At 41.5% G+C, this 20,032-nt stretch overlaps 2 protein-coding genes across 3 annotated transcripts; both read left to right on the plus strand.

The window, feature by feature from the left end:
- The first annotated feature begins 262 nt into the window (after positions 1-262).
- th (tyrosine hydroxylase) lies at positions 263-6,020 on the plus strand. 2 transcript variants are annotated; one of them, XM_075470927.1, is made up of 14 exons: positions 263-437; positions 680-775; positions 881-1,084; positions 1,795-1,969; positions 2,078-2,166; positions 2,297-2,364; positions 2,455-2,505; positions 2,876-3,021; positions 3,129-3,264; positions 3,822-3,891; positions 3,994-4,050; positions 4,345-4,440; positions 4,527-4,660; positions 5,265-6,020. In XM_075470927.1, the coding sequence occupies exons 1-14, from the start codon at positions 354-356 to the stop codon at positions 5,422-5,424; spliced, it is 1,566 nt and encodes a 521-aa protein (XP_075327042.1). In that variant the 5' UTR covers positions 263-353; the 3' UTR covers positions 5,425-6,020. The 2 variants fall into 2 exon arrangements, with proteins under 2 accessions (XP_075327042.1, XP_075327041.1); XM_075470926.1 differs by having other exon boundaries at positions 680-1,084.
- A 1,413-nt stretch (positions 6,021-7,433) lies between these two features.
- igf2b (insulin-like growth factor 2b) lies at positions 7,434-15,998 on the plus strand. Its single transcript, XM_075469504.1, has 4 exons — positions 7,434-7,629; positions 8,434-8,584; positions 9,765-9,946; positions 11,332-15,998. Exons 1-4 carry the CDS (start codon positions 7,555-7,557, stop codon positions 11,569-11,571), a joined length of 648 nt encoding a protein of 215 aa, XP_075325619.1. The 5' UTR covers positions 7,434-7,554; the 3' UTR covers positions 11,572-15,998.
- Positions 15,999-20,032: the final 4,034 nt, after the last annotated feature.

The raw sequence follows: 20,032 nt of genomic DNA on the forward strand, positions 1-20,032 counted from the left end.
TCATATTGAAACATATCAGGCACTGAGAAAGTGACAAACATAAAAAATGCTGTAAACTCAAACTCAAATCCTGTGGTTATATAGGCTTAAAATGGTTACATAAATTGTATATCGACGTTCCGAGTTGGGATGAGTTTGATAGATCTGCGCATCAATTGATTAGAGTGAGATCAGCGTGTTTGACGTCAGAAACAGCTAACAAATGATCCCATAAAAAGAGGAAACCCGTCTGGGAAAAAAGAACAACTCTGTGCACACGGTACAGCCTAAGAAGTCTAGAGAGCTCCAAAAACACGCTGTCACGTCAGTCACACGCAAACGTAGGCAATACGGAGAAGTTGTGAGCCTAAAAGATGCCTCTTTCAAGCAGCTCAACGTCCTCCACAAAGAGCATCCGCAGAGCAGCGTCCGAGCTGGAGAGGTCGGATTCCATCACGGTAAGAAGCATCTTCATAGGCAAACTTACGACACCGACGTTTGGTTTACTCACTGGCAATCGTTAGTCTGTTCTTGGGTCTCCAGTGATTTGTCAATATTTGGACCACCAAATCTGTAAAAATGTGCGAGGAAGACTGGGCGATCTGGTCAATCTGATGCGCAAAAAGTATACATCAAAAGAAAAGAAAAAAAAAGCACATCGTACGCCCGATCATATATGCTTAAATGTGTGCTGTCGTAGCTATGTTTTAGGATTTACCTTGATTGCATTGCTGTTCCAATGCGCATTTGGAGATGTAAAGCGCTCCCATCAAATACCGAAAGAGACAACCAAAAAGTAAGAAAAGCCCAGCAGTTACCTCACTCTGGTGTTGTGTCTGTGTACTCCTCCGGTGAGTTTAATCGGGAAATACAGGACCGTCATTTTTCTTTTTTGAAACAGTCCCAAAGGTTCTTGGGAAGACGCCAGAGCTTGATAGAAGACGCGCGTAAAGAGAGGGAAGCTGCTGCTGCAGCGGCGGAGGCTGCTGAAGCCAATGACCACATTGTGTTTGAGGAGGAAGATGGAAAAGCACTTCTGAACATCTTTTTCACGCTGAGGAGCTCCAAGACACCTGCGCTGTCCCGGACACTCAAGGTTTTCGAGGTATCACCACAAAGAGAGTTTTTAAGAGTGACTTAAAGATTAACGTATTAACCAGTGCTCAGCATTAGTAACAATATGTCACTAATCTCTGAGCTATGATTAGAGAAAAAATAATTTACCACTTTACATGTCATTCATGAAAAATCCCCATGTCTGTTTATTTTGTTCTTTTGAGAGCAAAGCAGTTATGAAGGTTGGACATTTCTAACTACACTTACACATTATGATAGGCCATCAAGTCTTCAGCAAGTCTAAATTTCATCGGGAAACATTTCCCTTAAGTTAGAGGACGTTTAACAACTTGGCTTTCCCAAAACATGATTTATTAATGGGTTAAAAGATATCATGTATTCATAAATGATACATAAGTCTTTAAAAACATCAGTGATCACACATCTTAAAGTATCAAAAGTAGCATGAATCCTTTGCTTTTTAATTGTTGATAAAGTTGGCATGTGCATGTTATTCAGAGGAAAGTAATTACTTTGATTGCTAATCATTTTTACATATCTTTTCTATGTTATTTGGCCCAAAGGCATTTTTAAACGGTTATTTCAGAACCAAGGAAACCGTTTTATGTTTTATTTGATTTGTGTGTCCAGAATAAACCTTCAAGTGTCTATGCTTTGCTGCAAAGTTGTTTTCTGACTTAACCATACTTTGAATATTATCTTGTAGAGTTGTATGTCACACTGTTGACTGTATTTCAGACGTTTGAAGCCAACATTCACCACTTGGAGACGCGACCTCGCCGGAAGCTGAGGGAGAACCTTGAGGGTCTGGAGTACTTTGTTCGCTGTGAGCTGCACCTCTCAGATGTCAGTACTTTGGTCAGCTCCATCAAGAGGAACGCAGAGGATGTCAAAACCACCAAAGAAGTCAAATGTGATTCCTTTTACTTCTTTTCTAAAATATGCTTGATAATTTGTGTATATTTTTTTCTTAAGTTAGCTAAGAAACAGTTCAACTGATTTGATTTATTTTCTTTACTAGTTCACTGGTTTCCCAAGAGGATTGCAGATTTGGACAAATGTCATCATCTGGTCACAAAATTTGATCCAGACTTAGACCAAGACCATCCTGTAAGTACTGCCTGTACCTTTTGCATGAAAGGAGAAGAAGAACAGTCATTACCAGGCTGCTTATGTTGTTGGAACAATACGTCATGACACAGAAAATGTGATCAGTGTTTGATATATTTGATTTTAACAGGGCTTCACAGACCCAGTCTACAGACAGAGAAGGAAGATGATTGGTGACATCGCTTTCAGTTACAGACAGTAAGATACGCTCTTTTGACTAAAAATTGCACAGCCATAAAGATAAAAACAAAACAAAAAACAAAAAAACAAACATGTGTTTATCCTCAGAGGGCAGCCAATACCCAGAGTGGAATACACAGAGGAGGAAATTGGCACATGGTAAGAACTGCCGCATGCTCATTTAAAATGTTTTTGATGAGAATTTGAAGGTGTGAAATCAGAATTTACACTGAACAAAGTTTATTTTTTATTGTAGTAATATGCTGTTTTAGTGTAAGAACATCAGTGACCTGCTCATCCACAGAGTCAGTTCAGTCTCTTTGAGATTGAGTTAAATGTGATTTATCTTTAAATATATAAATATATATAAAATAGAAATAAAATAGAAGTTGTATTACAAAACTGAATACTGACATATTAAGGCTATCATACTGATGTCTCTATTGCTGTTTTCTGTCTCCCTTTTAAGTCGGTAAAGATTTTACTTGAAAAAAGAGAACTGAGTTTGTGTAATCATGTTCCCAATCAGGCGAGAGGTCTATACAACTCTGAGGGACTTGTATAACACCCATGCCTGCAGTGAACACCTTGAGGCATTTCGTCTGCTTGAGAAGCACTGTGGGTACAGTCCAGACAATATTCCCCAGTTGGAAGATGTGTCATGCTTCCTTAAAGGTCTGGATATGAAACAATGAAAGGAATGATACCTAAACACAGATGTGAAGACACTGCAGAGTCAGTCTGTCAGGATTTGACTCTTTATTCCTCTTGAACTCACACAGAGCGCACAGGGTTTCAATTGCGTCCGGTGGCGGGTCTGCTCTCAGCCAGAGACTTTCTGGCCAGTCTGGCGTTCCGTGTGTTCCAGTGCACCCAGTACATCCGACACGCATCCTCCCCAATGCACTCCCCAGAACCGTGAGTACTCCAATGACTCCTCTGCTTTTGTCTGTTACAACAGATTTGGAAACAAACAAACCCACGTGGTGGCAGCATTTCTGTAATACTATTGTGTAAACTTTTGATTTGGCACGGCCTTTCGATCACTCTGTCTTTCAGTTCAATTCAGTGACAATTTATGACACTTTACTTCGAACATGCTGAATAATACAAGAGCACACAGTGACAAAAGCATGCAATGAAACAAGCAGTTACTGATAAACAATGAGTTTAGGAATTTTTTCCTTGATTTAACATAGTGTGAAATGCAAGATACAGAATTGCAAGATACAGAAATACAGAAATTGAAAAATAATTAAAAGGAAAAGCTTTGTTATCCCCCCTTAACTCAGAACTTTGAGGATATTTTTTCACGCTGAGCACAGAATGGCCTCTCCCTCTCTGCCTATAGTATTGCAGCCAAGCTGAATCACCACTTTGTCATCACCAAGACTATGTAACTTTAAAGTAATCCTTGACATGATTTTTGAATTGTATTCAGTATGTCCACAGCTGAATTCTTTATTTACTTTCAGGGACTGTGTCCATGAACTGCTGGGCCACGTCCCCATTCTGGCTGACCGCACTTTTGCCCAGTTTTCACAGGTTAGCGATGCACTATGTTGCAACTTTAGAGACTACTATTTCTCCTCCTTTGTGTGTGTGTTTTGGTAACACCTTTTGTTTGGTTGTTTCCTTTTTCTGCAGAACATCGGTCTGGCGTCCCTTGGGGCATCAGAAGAAGATATTGAGAAACTGTCCACAGTAAGATTCTTGTCCTTTATTATGTACAACACATGGGAGCTGAATGAAAATGAATAAACACAGAGGAGCTGAAACTTGTGTTGGGCTTTTTAGAAAACAACATCTTAGGGTTATTAGTAGTGGTGTAGTGGCCAAAAGAAATGATAACTTATTACATGCTGTATGACCTCCCCCCTCCCACTTTCCACCACATTTTGCACAGTTCCTGATCTAAATTGCCACACATAAATAATGAATTGGTTGTCCACCCCATTCTTCCTTTTCAATCACCCTTCTCTTTGTTTTTCCCATCAGCTCTACTGGTTCACAGTTGAGTATGGCCTTTGTAAACAAAATGGTGAGGTGAAAGCTTATGGGGCTGGATTGCTTTCTTCCTTTGGAGAACTGTTGGTACGTTCCAGCATGTTTTTTTGTTTAATTTCTTTAAGAACAACTATCAAAGTCAACTGAGAATTTTTATTTTAACTTCCTTCCAGCACTCTCTGTCTGATGAACCAGAGACGCGGGAGTTTGATCCAGAGGCTGCCGCAGTGCAGCCCTACCAAGACCAGACGTACCAGCCTGTGTACTTTGTTTCTGAGAGTTTCTCAGATGCCAAGGAGAAATTCAGGTACATTCTCTTTATTGAACCGGACAGATACATGAGAATATATTGTGGGAGGAGGAGACGTAAAACAAAAAACAAAAAGAGAGGGGTTATGTAAGGACAATGTCAGAGAACAGCCAGCCAACCCCGAGACCACAAACTTTTGACCCTCGGGTCGTAACAGTCAGCTATAGCTGCTAGAACACAGCTCTAACCAATGTAGTTTGTCTTACCGAGGCAAAACGCTGGAGTTTTATCTGGCAAACACATCAGATGTTACTCTGAAAAACAAGTAGCTTTAGTGAGTGTTATGACAATCTTCAGTCTTAGTGGAATACAACACCCAATATCCCTACCACATCGGATGAAAAAATAATCATCATGGGGTTGTTTGGAAAAGCACAGTAGATATGATAAACTACAACGTTTTTTGTGAGTGCTACCCTACAGGGGGTATGTTTGTTAAATTTCTTTTTGTTTTCTTATCCTTACGCCATAGGCCAAACAATACAACAAAACAACAACAACACAGGAACTCTTTTTGGTCTATTTATGTAAAATTTTCTCCAGCTGAATGAAATATTCAGGTTTTGTGTTTTCTGACCTGTTCACCTTAAATTTTCCCCAGGAGGTATGTAGCTGGTATCAAGCGGCCCTTCTCTGTCAGATTCGATCCATATACCTGCTGTGTGGAAGTCCTGGACAACCCGCTGAAGATCCAATGTGGCCTGGAAAGCGTAAAGGACGAGCTCAAGGCTCTGACAGACGCCCTCAGTGTTTTGTCATGATGAAGCCCATTCCTGCTGTTGTTTGCTTCCTCTCTGCTGAGCTCTACAATTTCCAACATGTGACAAGACCAGTGTATTCATCTTTCTGTGCTGTACCTCCAGTATGATGCTGAGTTGTTGCTTGTTGTCAATGCCTGGCAGGCAAACAAAGGTTTAACCTTTCCAAATATGTTTAACGCTTTACTGGGTGTGGAAGAATTCGTGAAGTTATTTATATTTTCTCTCGACTGGTTTTTCTTGACTAAAGCAAAACTGTGTTAAGAAATGTGTCGACAGTGGAGCCAAAGTCAAAGGAGACTGTGATTTTGAATGTATCAAAATAAAGCTAAACAAGTTTGGCTACCATAAAATAAAAATAAAAACACATAATGCTATAGTGGAGATTAAAATGTATATTTTAATCATTTATTTTAACAAAAAAAAAAAAAACTACATCACTGCTTGTTGCAAACTTTGTTTTCCAGATATGTGAACCCAATACCTGAGTAGTTATATGATTATTAATTTGGTTTAAAAAAAGTTCTTGTCTTGAAGTGTTTGTGATGCAGTTTTGTCTTGCGGTGTAAATTCATAAGATTTAGAAAAGAAAACTAAAGAAAAAGGACAAAAACAGACATCTCATGTAATACATAGTTGAAAACAATGCTTCAAATAATAAAGAACTGCAAGTAAACATTTTACCTGAATCTATTATTCATAAAGTTCCACTGAAGTGGAAATGTGTTATAATAACCTTTTAGAACAATTTGCATGGCAATCATAGTTTCATTTGTTGGCCACAAGAGGGAGTAGTTCAGCAGGTTATACCTGCGTGATCAGGAAATCTCAGCATAACTGTTGAGTTTTTTTAAGGACTTAATCTGATTTTGTGTTTTCTTCCTGCAGGCCATAGCAAAATCATTTTTAAGAACTTTACTCTGTGTTCAAAGCAAGCTCTCAAAATTGGAATTTCGAGGTAAATGAACATAGATGCGGATGAAAAATAGGACTTTGTGTAATAAATATCACAAATACCCCCCCCTCCAATGTGTCCGGGCATATTTCCTACTGATCGGGCTGAGATGCAGGTCCTGGACCAGCAGCTCCGCAGCTCAGCTGCTCATAAACTGCGAGACAAACAAACGGAGGTTCATTAAAGAGACCAGTAGGTGTCAGCCTGAGTCTGTGGATGCGTTCCTATTCTTACTTTCTGCTGTAGACTCACTTACATAAGAGAACCCTCATCCAGTTTTACATGAAGAAATGAAGGTGATTGCTTATAGGTATTATCAGCTTTCCAAAAATGTATCCCATTTAAGCTCTTTTCATCCATCGTAGAGACACCCATCTAAGCATCTGGATGAGGTCTTAATGCTTGAATCAATACTTTATTTATAATGAGTGCTCGGCTTCTTTTTGTTTATCTTAAACACATGTATCCACCCCAACTCTTAATTTTATGAGCAACATTTTTTGGTGAGTTAAAGCTTTCAGACTGTTTGTTTCTTTCTGGGTCTTCATGCTGCCCATTGATGTATCCTCTCTGCCTGTGTCAACATCAGTTTGTGCTCCCTCCTGCTCGGTTAACCGGGGTTAGTATCTACTACCCCGTCAGACACCTTTGACCCCGGTGACTACATCTACACCTGAGTCACAAGACATGCGCAGACCTTGCCGCACTGTTTTAACTGGATGTTAATCTTCATTACAGCAGGGCGGAGACATTGACATTTTTCTTGGAGTCGAAGGAATTACAGCTATTCTTGTTCAGTCTGCGCCCTGTGTGTAAACATGCTGATTGTAGGTTACAACGCGTAAACGTGGAAAATGCCAGTGGAAGAGTTCCATATTCTGTGACTCTCAGCCTCTCCCTCTCGTTGTCATTTTGCCGTTTCTTCGTTTAAGCACTTTTCCATAAAACATCTCTGGTCCATTTTTTATCAGCCGTGAAGAGGAGGAGCAAGGGGGGTGGGTGGGTGTAAGGGGCGTGTTTTAGTATATAATACTTCTCCCTGAGAAGTTTTGCCTGTCGCCTGGTCTTTGGGACAGCCTCTCACTCACCATCTCTATAGCCTCACCAACTGGGAAACTAACTCACCTGCAATCTCTCCAACCAAATAACTCCCACCACTTTGACTACTGCGATCTGACATGGAAACCCAGCCAAGATACGGACACCATTCCCTTTGCCACACCTGCCGGAGAGCAGAGAACAGCCGAATAAAGGTAACCACAGGAGCAAATAGTTTTACATTTTGTCTCCATGCGCATAATGAAAAAGCTCCGGCAGGGTGCAGCGGTATTTGTTCGTTCTTTTAAAACAGAAAACAGATATGCCTGTTTGTGTCAGTTTTGTGCAATTTGAGCAACCGGTCATCTCTTAATTTGCATGCAGCGATGAAAGTTCAAGACGCATCAGCTGAAAACAGAGCGCTTGCTTTTGAGGCTTTGACGCATTTGTGATAGGAGAGAAGGAAATGAGCCGAGGGGTATTTTAATCCTCTCTGGTCTGGATGGTGCACTGTTGACTGGACACGGGGCAAACAGCTGGTATTCTTGCCGGCAGATAGGGGGCGGTAGGTCTGAGGGTCATTGAGCTCACTCCGGGGTGAGCAAGGGGAAAATATATGCTGAGTCTGACTTTTCGGGTAGTTAACTATCGAGTAGCCGGCCATGCAACTTCAGGAGAGTTGTGCAAGAGAGTGAAAGCTACAGATACTGACGACTTTTTTCCTTCAGAATAAGCACTTCTTCCAGGTGCCACACACATGACAGCAGCAGATAAAAATCGAGGAGGGGGGTGTGGGATGTGTGTGCTCATTTGATATTTGACTCGTGCACAAGACTTTTGATAGGGAGTGCATTTTTTTTAACTTTTGTTTTCACATGCGTGTATTTGAGATGGACTTTAATCTCTTACATTGCTACACAAAACATCTCTCTGTGTAATGGATCTTAAATGCTATTATTTTGTGTTTCATGTTTGCATTTTGATGACCTGTCTTCTGCAACGTGTGCTTTTGTCTGCAGGTCAGGAAGATGTCTTCGACCAGTCGCGCGCTGCTGTTCGCGCTGGCTCTCACGCTCTACGTTGTGGAAATGGCCTCGGCAGAGACGTTGTGTGGGGGAGAACTGGTGGATGCGCTGCAGTTTGTCTGTGAAGACAGAGGCTTCTATTTCAGTAGGTTTCAGGCCGCACAAATGTTGATTCTGCTTTTATTTCCCCTCCTCTTGAGTCCCTATGTTGTTCATTCGCACACATCTGTTTGGATAGCTGAGACTGTCTGTGGCTGTGTGGTATGCGTGTTTGCTATTTTTCTTTCTCACGCACTGACGCCCTTGCACGCGCGTGCGCGCACCCAGTCAAAAGTGAGTGAGAGAAAAGGAGGGAGGGAGATTATAGCCAGCTGTGTGTCTCAAGACCTCGTCCAGGCTGCTCTGCTGAGTCTGCTTACAGCCCATACCTCTCATTGCATATGAAAGGCCAGCGAGCTGCAAAGGCACACAGGACTGGGTGACACAATGGGCCACTTGTTTACCAGTAAAGTAATAGCACCCCAAGAGGCATACCAGTCACCTCAGCACTAGTGTTCCCAGGCCAGGAGACCACATTGATGAGTTGGATAGGTGGGGGTGAGGAGGGGTCTTGATACCAAAGTGAGAGGAGAGCTCATTAACATTAATTCTGATCATTACGTGCATTGTGATGATGATGGAGTAGCTGTAAAGCTTTATGCCAAGGCAGTGTTGGTAATCCTCAACTGGATAAGCTTCTGTTTGCTCAGTCTGCAGTGTTTGTGACACACATAAGTTTGCCTCCCTCCGATTGCTCTGATTTTGTCCAAAAAGACTCTTGCTGCGTCCCACCCTCCGCTTGTCGCCTTTGACAGACAACCATTTTCTTTGTGTGCCGGTCGCCACAGGAGCTGCTCTCCAATCAGAATGATCATTACCCATTTTGGGCCATCACAGATGGGCTCTCTCCTCCTCTTCGCCTCCTCCTCTTCCCCATTGATCACTCATTCTTTCTCTCTCATATTCCTCCTCCTGCAATCAAATCTAGCCATCCCTCTCATGAGATTTATCCTTCTTCTGTTTTCATTTCTCTCCATTGGAGAGCACAGGGTGTTTACTTGTGTATTCACTCATTTAAGGACTTCCAGATACCCCTAATCAGATTACCCCATACAAACAAAAAGATTTGTTGCAGTTGGTCAAAGATTTCCTTTTATCCTCTTTGCTCCAAGGCCTGCTATGATTGTTGAAGTAATCCTGCAAAAACAACCTAGATTCATTACTGGTGCCAGTGTTGTGTTTTCAGGCCTTAACCTGACCCTCTTCATTGCATTTCTTCTCCTCAGGTAGGCCAACCAGCAGGAATAACAGAGGGCGCACCCAGAACCGTGGGATTGTAGAGGAGTGTTGTTTCCGTAGCTGTGACCTCAACCTGCTGGAGCAGTACTGTGCCAAACCTGCCAAGTCTGAAAGAGACGTGTCGGCCACCCCTCTACAGGTCATACCCGTGATGCCCGCACTAAAGCAGGTGCGTCTGAGCAACAACAGCAACACACCATTATGGGAAACCGTTCTAATCCCAGTTTCTATCTGTCCTCTCATCTCTTTTGCCTCCATTCACTTATGAGCCTTGCCCCTATGTCACTGACACTGAGCACAAACTGAAATCCACACAAAGACAGGTTTATCTTGTTAAAGGGTCAATGCTAAGCACTAACCTTCCATGTAAACTGCTGACCATCATGGAAAACATCAAGACAGTACACAGCACACCATGGAAGAATTATAGTTACAGACTGAAGAGTGTGTGCCTTAGAGATGGTAGAGACTGCTGAACCGTATCAAAACATTGTGTTTTGATTGTCTGATTATTAGTCATGGAACAGCAAGCTTTCCAAAAAAGTTAACAGTCAAAAACACCTGACATGTCCAACAGAGCTTCACTGAAATATGCTACAAACACGCAGGGAATAGTCCAAGCGTTTCAGATCTTCTTCCGCAGTCACAAGACTGGCTGCTTTCCAGACCTTAAAATCCCTTGAAATGTTCTTTAAACATACTTTGAAATTTGTTCGTAAAGCTTTTGCTTTGACTATCAGAAAACAAATGTTTGTTCCATGAGACTGCAATAGTTATAAAAAACATACATAAAGGTAAAAAATGTCAGAAGAGAATAATTTGATTCTATTGCAGAAATGAAAAAAAGGTTGGCTTCTTGGGAATTAGTTTGGACATGTCCCCAGTTTTTCTCAGTTGGGAGAGTTGATGGGTACAGCCTGCTCTGAGGGCCAGCTGTTCTTAAGCTATTGAGCGGCCCTGTGGTGAATGAAGGGGGATAAACACTCTTCAAGTGGCAGGACCAAAACAAGCCATTCAGATGAAGCACTGGCTACTCATGCATAAATCCTTGCATTGCTGCCATCACTCCCACTTTGTCTCAATCTCTTGTGCTCAGAACAACATCTATCACTGCCTACCAGTACCTGCAAAATAAGCATAGATGCTTTGAAATGACAGTGTTTTTAAGTAGTGTTTCATTTAGTCTGTTGAGGTTACACCACACACTAAGTCAATGGGGGAATGACGACATGCTCCTCATATGTATATGAGCCAAGTGACTGCCCTTTCTTTTGACAATATGTTAAAGAGGCTGAACTAAGTACTTGTTGACAACTTCTTTCAGTCAAGGAAACCAAAACAAGGGCAAGTTGGAGGCAAGGCGAGACTGTTATGACGCTCAGAACCACAAGAATGTCTTTGATTTTACTGACCCAACAATGACTGAATGTTTTGACAAAATAAACAAGACTTTCCTCCTTTGTAATGAGCACTTGTACAGTATCTTATCATTCCTAATGAATTGACTCCTTTTTTTCCCCTTTTTCCTCTATTCTTGCCTGCACGCCACAATAGGAAGTTCCAAGGAAGCAACATATGACCGTGAAGTATTCCAAATACGATGTATGGAATAGGAAGGCGGCCCAGCGACTCCGAAGGGGCGTTCCTGCAATTCTGAGGGCCAAGAAGTTTCGGAGGCAGGCGGAGCAGATTAAAGCCCAGGAGCAGTCAATCTTCCACAGGCCCCTGATCAGCCTGCCCAGCAAGCTGCCCCCCGTGTTGCTCACCACGGACAACTTTGTCAACCACAAATGAGCCCGCTGCCAGCCCTTTGCACAGACAAGAGTTTGAGGGTGACAAAAAAGACTAGGGGATTATAGCTTTGTCTCTGACGTCATTTCTGTGGCAGTCCTCTTTGACCTCCCCTGCCCTGTTCGAGTCCACCAGTCCCTCCCCCCTGCTCTCGTCCACTACGTCTTGAACCCCTGGCCCTTTTAATATGGCCCCCCCATTCCTCCCCTCCCGACCTCAACCTCACCCACCCTACTCCGGCACACAAACATGCCTTCACATTCTTCCTGTCTGAACTCTTTCGCTCCCGTTCTCTTTCTTTCACTGATACAAAAGGCACAAACACAAATGTTGAACAAAAGTTAACAATTCGGCTGAATGCAATTCAGGTGGATCCTTAAGCAAAAGAAAAAAAGAAAAAGGGGAAAAGAAGATGAAATAGATCTGTGGTTTGCAAGTGTCAAGAGGACACCTAGTGGAATGTTTTTTGTCCTGGTGGAAGACAACTGAAAGTGAAGAGCAACTTGCATGAAAGAATCCATTCCACATCATTTTTTCTGAGGGAAAAGATAATCTCTGTTAGTTCTTTTTCCTATTAGTTTGCACCTCTACCTATAAAGGGACTTCCACACTGTAAGGAATTATTTTACAAAATTAGATTCCTGTTCCAGCACCTTTTTGATGACAAACAAAAAGCAGAAAAGTTTCTGCAAAATTGCACATTGCCACGGATTACGTCAAAGTAAAGAAAAAAAATGGCACTATTTTTTTATGAACAATGAACGTGTAGCTTAAAAAAATGTCATGGTGCTAGCTTTGGAAATGGACTCGAAGAGGTTGAAAAGCACGTTTTTTTTCTTTGAATGAATATTAAACTTTCCGTTTTAAGGAAAGTATGACTTTAAAAAAGGAAAATAAAGGATATGGGGGAGCTCCTGACAGTGGCGCTGTCAAAGGGGGAAGAGTCACTGAGGAAAAATATGGGCTGTGTTGGCATCTAGGCTCATGGCGAGTACAAGCGGCTGCTCATTACTAGCTTGCCAGCATAAGCAGCAAGGGGGGGACCTGAGACCTAGTCACTGTTCCTCCTGTCCCTTGGAGGCTGCAGGACACACGGAGCAGTGTGAGGACACATATGGGACACCGTGGACCGCCTGGATTGGGACAGTACTATAGTTGTGGGACAGTACTTCCTGTCTGCCATGGCTTTTCAGACTGCTCTGACAGGAAATAACATGGCATGGACAAAGAACGAGTGGGATAATGATTTTATTTTGTTTTGTCTTTTTTCATATCAATGTTTCAATGAAAAAAAAAAAAGGAAAACCCTGTCAGTTTCTGGTACCGTGACATTCCTGTTTTTTCGAGTTAGGCTTTTTTTTGATGGTTATTGTTATGTTCTTTTACAGTTTTAAAGAAAGGCACAAAATTTCAATTCAAAGGGAAAAAACAGCAATAATGTCAACTAACATTTTATTTTTTATTTTATATCAGTAGTATTCACATGCTTTTGCCTGAAAACAAATACTTGAAAATACAGTATATATATAAATATATATATGTACACGTTTATATGTATATATATCTATATATGTAGAAATGCATGTACAGATATATATATATTTATGTATAAATATATATATAGATATATAATTAGTTTCCAGGGACGTTGTGTTATTTTCCTTTAGTCTGAGCTGTATCTTGCGTAATGAGCCGCCAAGCTTTTTTGTTTGTTTGTTGAAATACAAATAAGGGCACTGTATAAAGGCATTATTTATTTTGTTATGAAATATATTTGAAAAATTGGTCCAAATAAAATACACTATATTGCCAAATGTATTCACTCACCCATCCAAATAATTAAATTCAGGTGTTCCAATCACTTCCATGGCCACAGGTGTATAAATTCAAGCACCAGACTGCTTCTACAAACATTTGTGAAGTATGGGTTGCTCTCAAGGGCTCAGTGAATTCCACGTTGGTACCATGATAGGATGCCACCTGTGCAACAGGTCCAGTTGTGAAATTTCATCGCAACCGATATAAAATAAGTGGTACTATAACAAAGTAGAAGCGATTGGGAATGACAGCAACTCAGCCACGAAGTTGTAGGCCATATAAAATGACAGCGGATGCCGAGGCGCACAGTGTGCGGAGGTCGCCCACTTTCTGCTGAGTCAATCGCTACAGACCTCTGAACGTCTTGCCTTCAGATTAGCTCAAGAACAGTGCGTAGAGAGCTTCATGAAATGGGTTTCCATTGCCCAGCAGCAGCATCCAAGCCATACATCACCAAGTGCAATGCAAAGCGTCGGCTGCAGTGGTGTAAAGCACGCCGTCACTGGACTCTAGAGCAGTGGAGACGCGTTCTCTGGAGTGACGAATCACACTTCTCCGTCTGGCAATCTGATGGACAATTCTGTGTTTGGAGGTTGCCAGGAGAACGGTACTTGTCTGACTTCATTGTGCCAAGTGTAAAGTTTGGTGGAGGGGGATTATGGTGTGGGGTTGTTTTTCAGGAGCTGGGCTTGGCCCCTTAGTTCCAGTCAAAGCAACTCTAAATGCTTCAGCATGCAAAGAGATTTTGGACAATTTCATGCTCCCAACTTTGTGGAAACAGTTTGGGGATGGCCCCTTCCTGTTCCAACATGACTGAGCACCAGTGCACAAAACAAGGTCCATAAAGACATGTATGAGTGAGTTTTGTGTGGAAGAACTTGACTGGCCTGCACAGAGTTCTGACCTCAACCCGATAGGACGCCTTTGGGATGAATTAGAGCTGCGACTGCGAGCCAGGCCTTCTCGTCTAACATCAGTGTCTGACCTCACAAATGCGCTAAGAATGGTCACAAATTCCCATAAACACACTCCTAAACCTTATGGAAAGCTTGCCCAGAAGAGTTGAAGCTGTTATAGCTGCAAAGGGTGGGCCGACGTCATATTAAACCCCATGGATTAAGAATGGGATGTCACTTAAGTTCATATGTGTGTGAAGGCAGATGAGGGAATGCGTTTGGCAATATAGTGTACGTAGCACTGATGCTCAACTGACGGATTTATTTTGTATGATCTCTGTTTTCCAATTGGAGTTGTAAGGCTTTTTGTAGATGCTTTGTACCAAAAATAATGTCTTTTTTTTCTTTGTTCATTTGCAATAGCTACCATAAATTAATCTTTTACAGCAGCATAGCCTGGGTTGCTTAGGCATGTAATATCACAGAAATAGGCACATACTCTGAATAGGATGGTCTGCATGGATTTCCAGAAGCCTGTCAGGGTTGTCTGAGAAAAAGGAAAGCATCAATGAGTGACTTTTTCATGATAGGTAAAATAACTGTTCAACATTGATTATACTCAAACCCACTATGTTTTTGAAGCCACTTTAGTATTGATGGCAGAGAAATGATCAGTCCTTCATTAAATCCTGTGTATTTAGTTGTGCATGGTGTTCTATGATCTTCTAAGGAGCGTCAGATGTGTGCATAAATGTCTGCTCAGTAGAGTTTGGGTTTTGCTTACGTCCGGCCAAGTCATCATATTGATGCCCTAATGATTTCACCATGATGCAAGCAACTTTTAAGGATTGACTAGTCAACTACAGGTCATTGTCACAGAGTCTATCTATCTATCTATCTGTAAAAGACAATGATTCTGATCATCTATGACATCTGCGGTTGGGGGTTGGTTGCATTCACCCCTAACATTCTTCTACTAATGCATCCATTATGCATTTTGGTGAAGGGCTATCACACTGAACCATTTCGGAGGCACTCTGGACGAGAAAAAAAAAAGTTCTCTCTGATGGATGTGGAGTTGTTGGTGATCTAAAGTGATAATCTTGTTGTGGAAGGGCAGCTGAGGTCGTTGCCCATACCTGGCCATAATGATACAGTTCTTCGTGAGAAACCACTCAAGCCCATGTCAGTAACAAGGTAATTCTGTGCCACATTATAGTCTCTCCCTCTATTGTGTCATGCATCACCCCGTGGAATAGAGACTTACTGGATACTCACCATATAGCACTGTGGTGAAGAGTCAAAAAATACTTTCTATCCTTTTTATTCTGTCAAAGAGATCTCAATTATCAAGGCTGCATCATGTCTCCAATTATATTCTATTTCAGTTGTGCAACAAAACAGGCAGTGCAATTATTATTATTATTATATTATTGTTATTATATTTTATATTTTCCTGCTAGGACTGCATTCATTCACTATTGTAATGTTCAAACAGGCTACTCTAGTGTTCTTATGAATGGCGTGAAAGACAACCACTTCTTTTCGCTGAATATGAAGAGATAACTTGCCGAGCAATGGCAACTTTTTCTTTGTCAGTAGCTCACTCAGCCTGTGTGTATTTTATTGATTTAACCTCTGCACGCTAGAACGTCCGAAATGCACAATTCATGTACTTTCATTTTTAATATCAATAAAAAAAAACATTTTATCAAACATATAATGTCTAAAATATTTACTGCTTTGTTAAGTGATGTTTGCTCATCTTTGTGCTGTCAGCTTCCAGTGTGCATAGCCTGAGGGCCATTTTTGAAATACTTCTACATCAATTAAACCCTGTGTCCTCTGCAAATGATTTATTACATGTTATGGCTTTGCAAAGGATCTCCAGCTGCTTTTAGCTCCATCTTTTTTCCTCTCTCTGTTAATTTGGCAGCCTAAACTGGTGTCTGTCCTTCTCCTGGTTAAGTTGAAATCAGAACCCACAGAGTTTGAGATAGGAGGCTGACTACAGCTCCTCAGTCTGTCCTCGCAGCTTCTGCCACACCAATCATCCATCCTTTATTCTTAACTACTGGAGCAAACTCCACTTCAGTGGCTCCGTTTAGTAACTGACGTGTCTCACATGCATCCTGATAATGGACCAACTTTTCATGGTTGCATATGAGGGCACACACCCACCCATGATATTTCTGTTACCAGGCAGATTTTCTGCACCTGTGTTCCCAGAATGGAACAGTTTGAGGCAATGGGGTTATCTTGGTTCAACAGAGTTTACTGGAGCTGTTTTAAAAGTTTAAGTTTTACATCAAATAGTTTTAGCTTTACAGGCAGAAGTGCAGAAATGTCTTTTTCTTTGGTTTTAGTGCAAAGTTTGGTCTTACAGTGATGAGATGCACATGTGTTGCCTTTGGCAAAATGGAGAGGCTGGTCGGCTGTTGCTGTAGAGGAGCTCATGTTCTGTGTTTTATGGTCATAAATCGCTCTATTAAATCACCTTTGCCTGTCTCATGAAACCTTATTGCCCTACCAAGGGGTCCATTCCATTGCAAAATGAGGGAAAATTGCTGGGGAAGCGTATGCTGTCAAAAACAGAATGTTTCTGATAGCCAGAGGCTGCACACGTTAGCACACAACATGCACATACTGAACATTTGCATCCAGGACGTTATCACGTTTTTCTCATCTTTTAGCAAATGAATTCTGTGTTGAGCATTACTCATTTCAGCGATGACAAAGTGTGTGCAGAGACGTCACTTGCAACGAAGTACAAAACTGTTACTGACTGTGTGTGCGCTCTGGGACCAAACCAGTTCCCTACAGGTGCTGACTTTATAGCTTGGAGATGAAATCCGGTACTTTCTGGGCCTCAAGGCTCATCCTGTCATTACTGTGCCTGATAGGACGCTGCCTGGCATAACATGAGTCAACCAAAATGAGCCAACGATTGCTGAAGGAGATAACGAGATATAACCACAAAGGAGATATTTTAATATAGTTTGAGCACAAATCACCTTGGTATGCAAATACTCAATATGACTGGGTTACGTGTAATTCTTTTTTAGGTGTATGTGTTTTAGGTGAGTGCATTTTTAGCGAATGTAAAGGCACATCTGCATCCAAAACAGCTAAGATTGAGAAATGATCACAAATAACAAAACAATGAAAAGAGCAAAGAAATACAACCTTCGAGCTAAACTGATGGAGCCAAAAAAAAAATCATAAACCCAAACCCACGCATCCATCCCCATCAGAGAGGCCTCCTGAACTGTGGAGCAGAGTGTAGATGTGGGTGGCACAACTCTCCCAGGCTTGACATTGGAAACTGCCAAAGAGCACACTAGAGTTAGTTGTGGTTGGCCGGATGCACGGGATGCATGTAAGGCCAGGCCAACTATTGAGGCACAGGGTTTGGCAAGCCCAGACCATCACAGCCCAGTGTGGCCACACAGGCCAATTAAGACAGTCCTTCTCCTCTCCTTTCTTCTCTTCTCCTCCCCTGTCTATCTCCCATCTTCCTCTTTATCTCTCACTTTCTCTCTTGTACTCCCTCTCTCTTTCTCTCAATCCTCACAAAGCGTGCTCACACATTCCTCTTTTCCCACTTTGCCTCTCTAATTGCTGTGGACTGAAAAGCGGATGGAGAGAAGGCAATGAGATTGAGAGAAAGAGACAGTGAATTAGAGGGAAAGGGGGTCATACCACAGAACCTCAATGGCCAGGACAAACTGTACTGGCCCCCCTGGAATAGTCAACTCCTGTGGGTGGTGTGTATAAGCGCAAACATCCAGTGCTCACTTTTTCTCGTTAATTACACAAAAAACAAAACAATTTTGGCTGATTTCCCTACTGAGTTTAGGTTCATAATATAAAAAATAAATCAGTCTACATCTTTGCATGGACTCTGAGGTGGTTACCACAGATCCAGAGTATAAAGAGGGGATTGTGTTTCTTCAGCTCCCCACAAAACTACCTAATTGTTGATTCCCAATCAACCAGGAGTTGTGACAAGGCTTTTCTAATTACGTAACCGTAGGTTCTGACATATTAACAACGTGGTGGAAATTTTACTGGATTTTCACCAGAGTCAAATTATGAAAGGAGAAGAGAAGGAGGTCAGGGTTAGGGTAACCCTTTCTGATATTCTGTGAACTTATGTTTAAGTCTTTTTCATTCATACCTATACATAGGTGTCTCCTTTTTGTATTCAAGCTGCATATACGTAGCAGAGCTCATCTAATGCAATCATCTAAATTTAAGGATACGAGGCAAAAACAAACTATTTAAGAAAAAAAAAACAACTGCACGATGTCAGTGTTTGTTTTTGGTCTGTCTGATCGTCTCTCAAAAAAGACCAAGGAGGATCCATACAGACCACTCACATAGACACCATTGAATGCTAAATTTGTGTAGTTTTGCAATTTTGAGGCTTATGGTGTTTGTGTCAACACACACACTGAAAGGTCAGAGAACCAGCATGGAAATGTGGATGTGACAGAATGTGTTGGGTAGACTGTATTCCAGAGGGTCAAAACATGGGAAATGAGGTGGTTAAGCCTTCAAAATCATAACAAAGGGGGAAGTGGTTTCTACTGTGGTCACTGGGTCATTGCATGACAATTTCCTCCCGCTGGAAAACAAGGGGGTCACAGCTTTACACTGAAATATATACTCTGCGTGTGGTGCAGCCTCTGTCTGGGCAAAACTTGTTCACATGATACACTCTGTGGCTTCTTAGTTTCGTGATATAAAAGTATCCATATTTCATACAAACAAAATCAGCTTGGTCTGCCTTCATTTTCCAGCCTTTTGACATTTTTGAAAATTCATGAACTTTTTAAAAGCTGAAATGAATTGAAGGCGCTGCAGGAAGAGTGAGGTGGGTGGCAGTAAATGTTTTAAAGCAAAACGCTGCACTTAATTATGCAAGGGGGTCAGCATCTTGTAACATTTAAGGTTTCTTTAACATTTACTTTAACATTATCCAGGTGGGTTCTTACTTCACTCTCTCAGGGCATTCATCATTGCTGCACATCAGTGTCGATATTTGGAGGTCACCAGGGCACTACCTGGAACTTCACATGTAAACGCAAACACACACACACACATGCAGTAGCGTCCTGCCATGATCCAATCAAGTACAATTGATGCAAGACATTAAAAGGTGCAAAACTGCAGCAGATAAATGAAATCATACACTTTCTTGTTAATGAACGAAAATTAATTTATTTAACCTTTAAAAGCAAAGATAAACAGTGATTCTGGCACATGTGTCAGTGAAGGCACAGTACAGCAGGCTGCACAATCACCAGGGACACTCCCCTCTATGTTTGAACAACATATAATTACAGATCAGGATAGGAGAGCCCATTCCGAGGGGAAAATAGCAATCTCTCCTAATTACAAGGCAGACTATGATCCATACCTATCCCTCACTTCAAATAACTCTGTTGGAGGACTCCCCTGTTGGAGTGAATGGCAATAATATTTCTGTTCAGATAGAGATAAACAGCACAAGCACCACAGGGGCAACAAGCTAAACGGAACTCTTCACACTAAGAGCAGAATCAGTTAAGAGAAAGCAAGTTCTTTTTATATCTTTCTTCAAGTTTCTAAGTCAAACAAAAATATAGAAATATCAAATTTTGCTTGTTGAACAGAAAAAAATCTCCGGTAGCTCCATTTCTTTGGCCTTGGAAATGGCCAAGGGGTTACAAGGTTCATTCCTTCTACTGCTTCCTTTCTTTTCC

The sequence above is a fragment of the Odontesthes bonariensis genome, chromosome 7, assembly GCF_027942865.1.
Source record: "Odontesthes bonariensis isolate fOdoBon6 chromosome 7, fOdoBon6.hap1, whole genome shotgun sequence".
Taxonomy (NCBI): Eukaryota; Metazoa; Chordata; class Actinopteri; order Atheriniformes; family Atherinopsidae; genus Odontesthes; species Odontesthes bonariensis.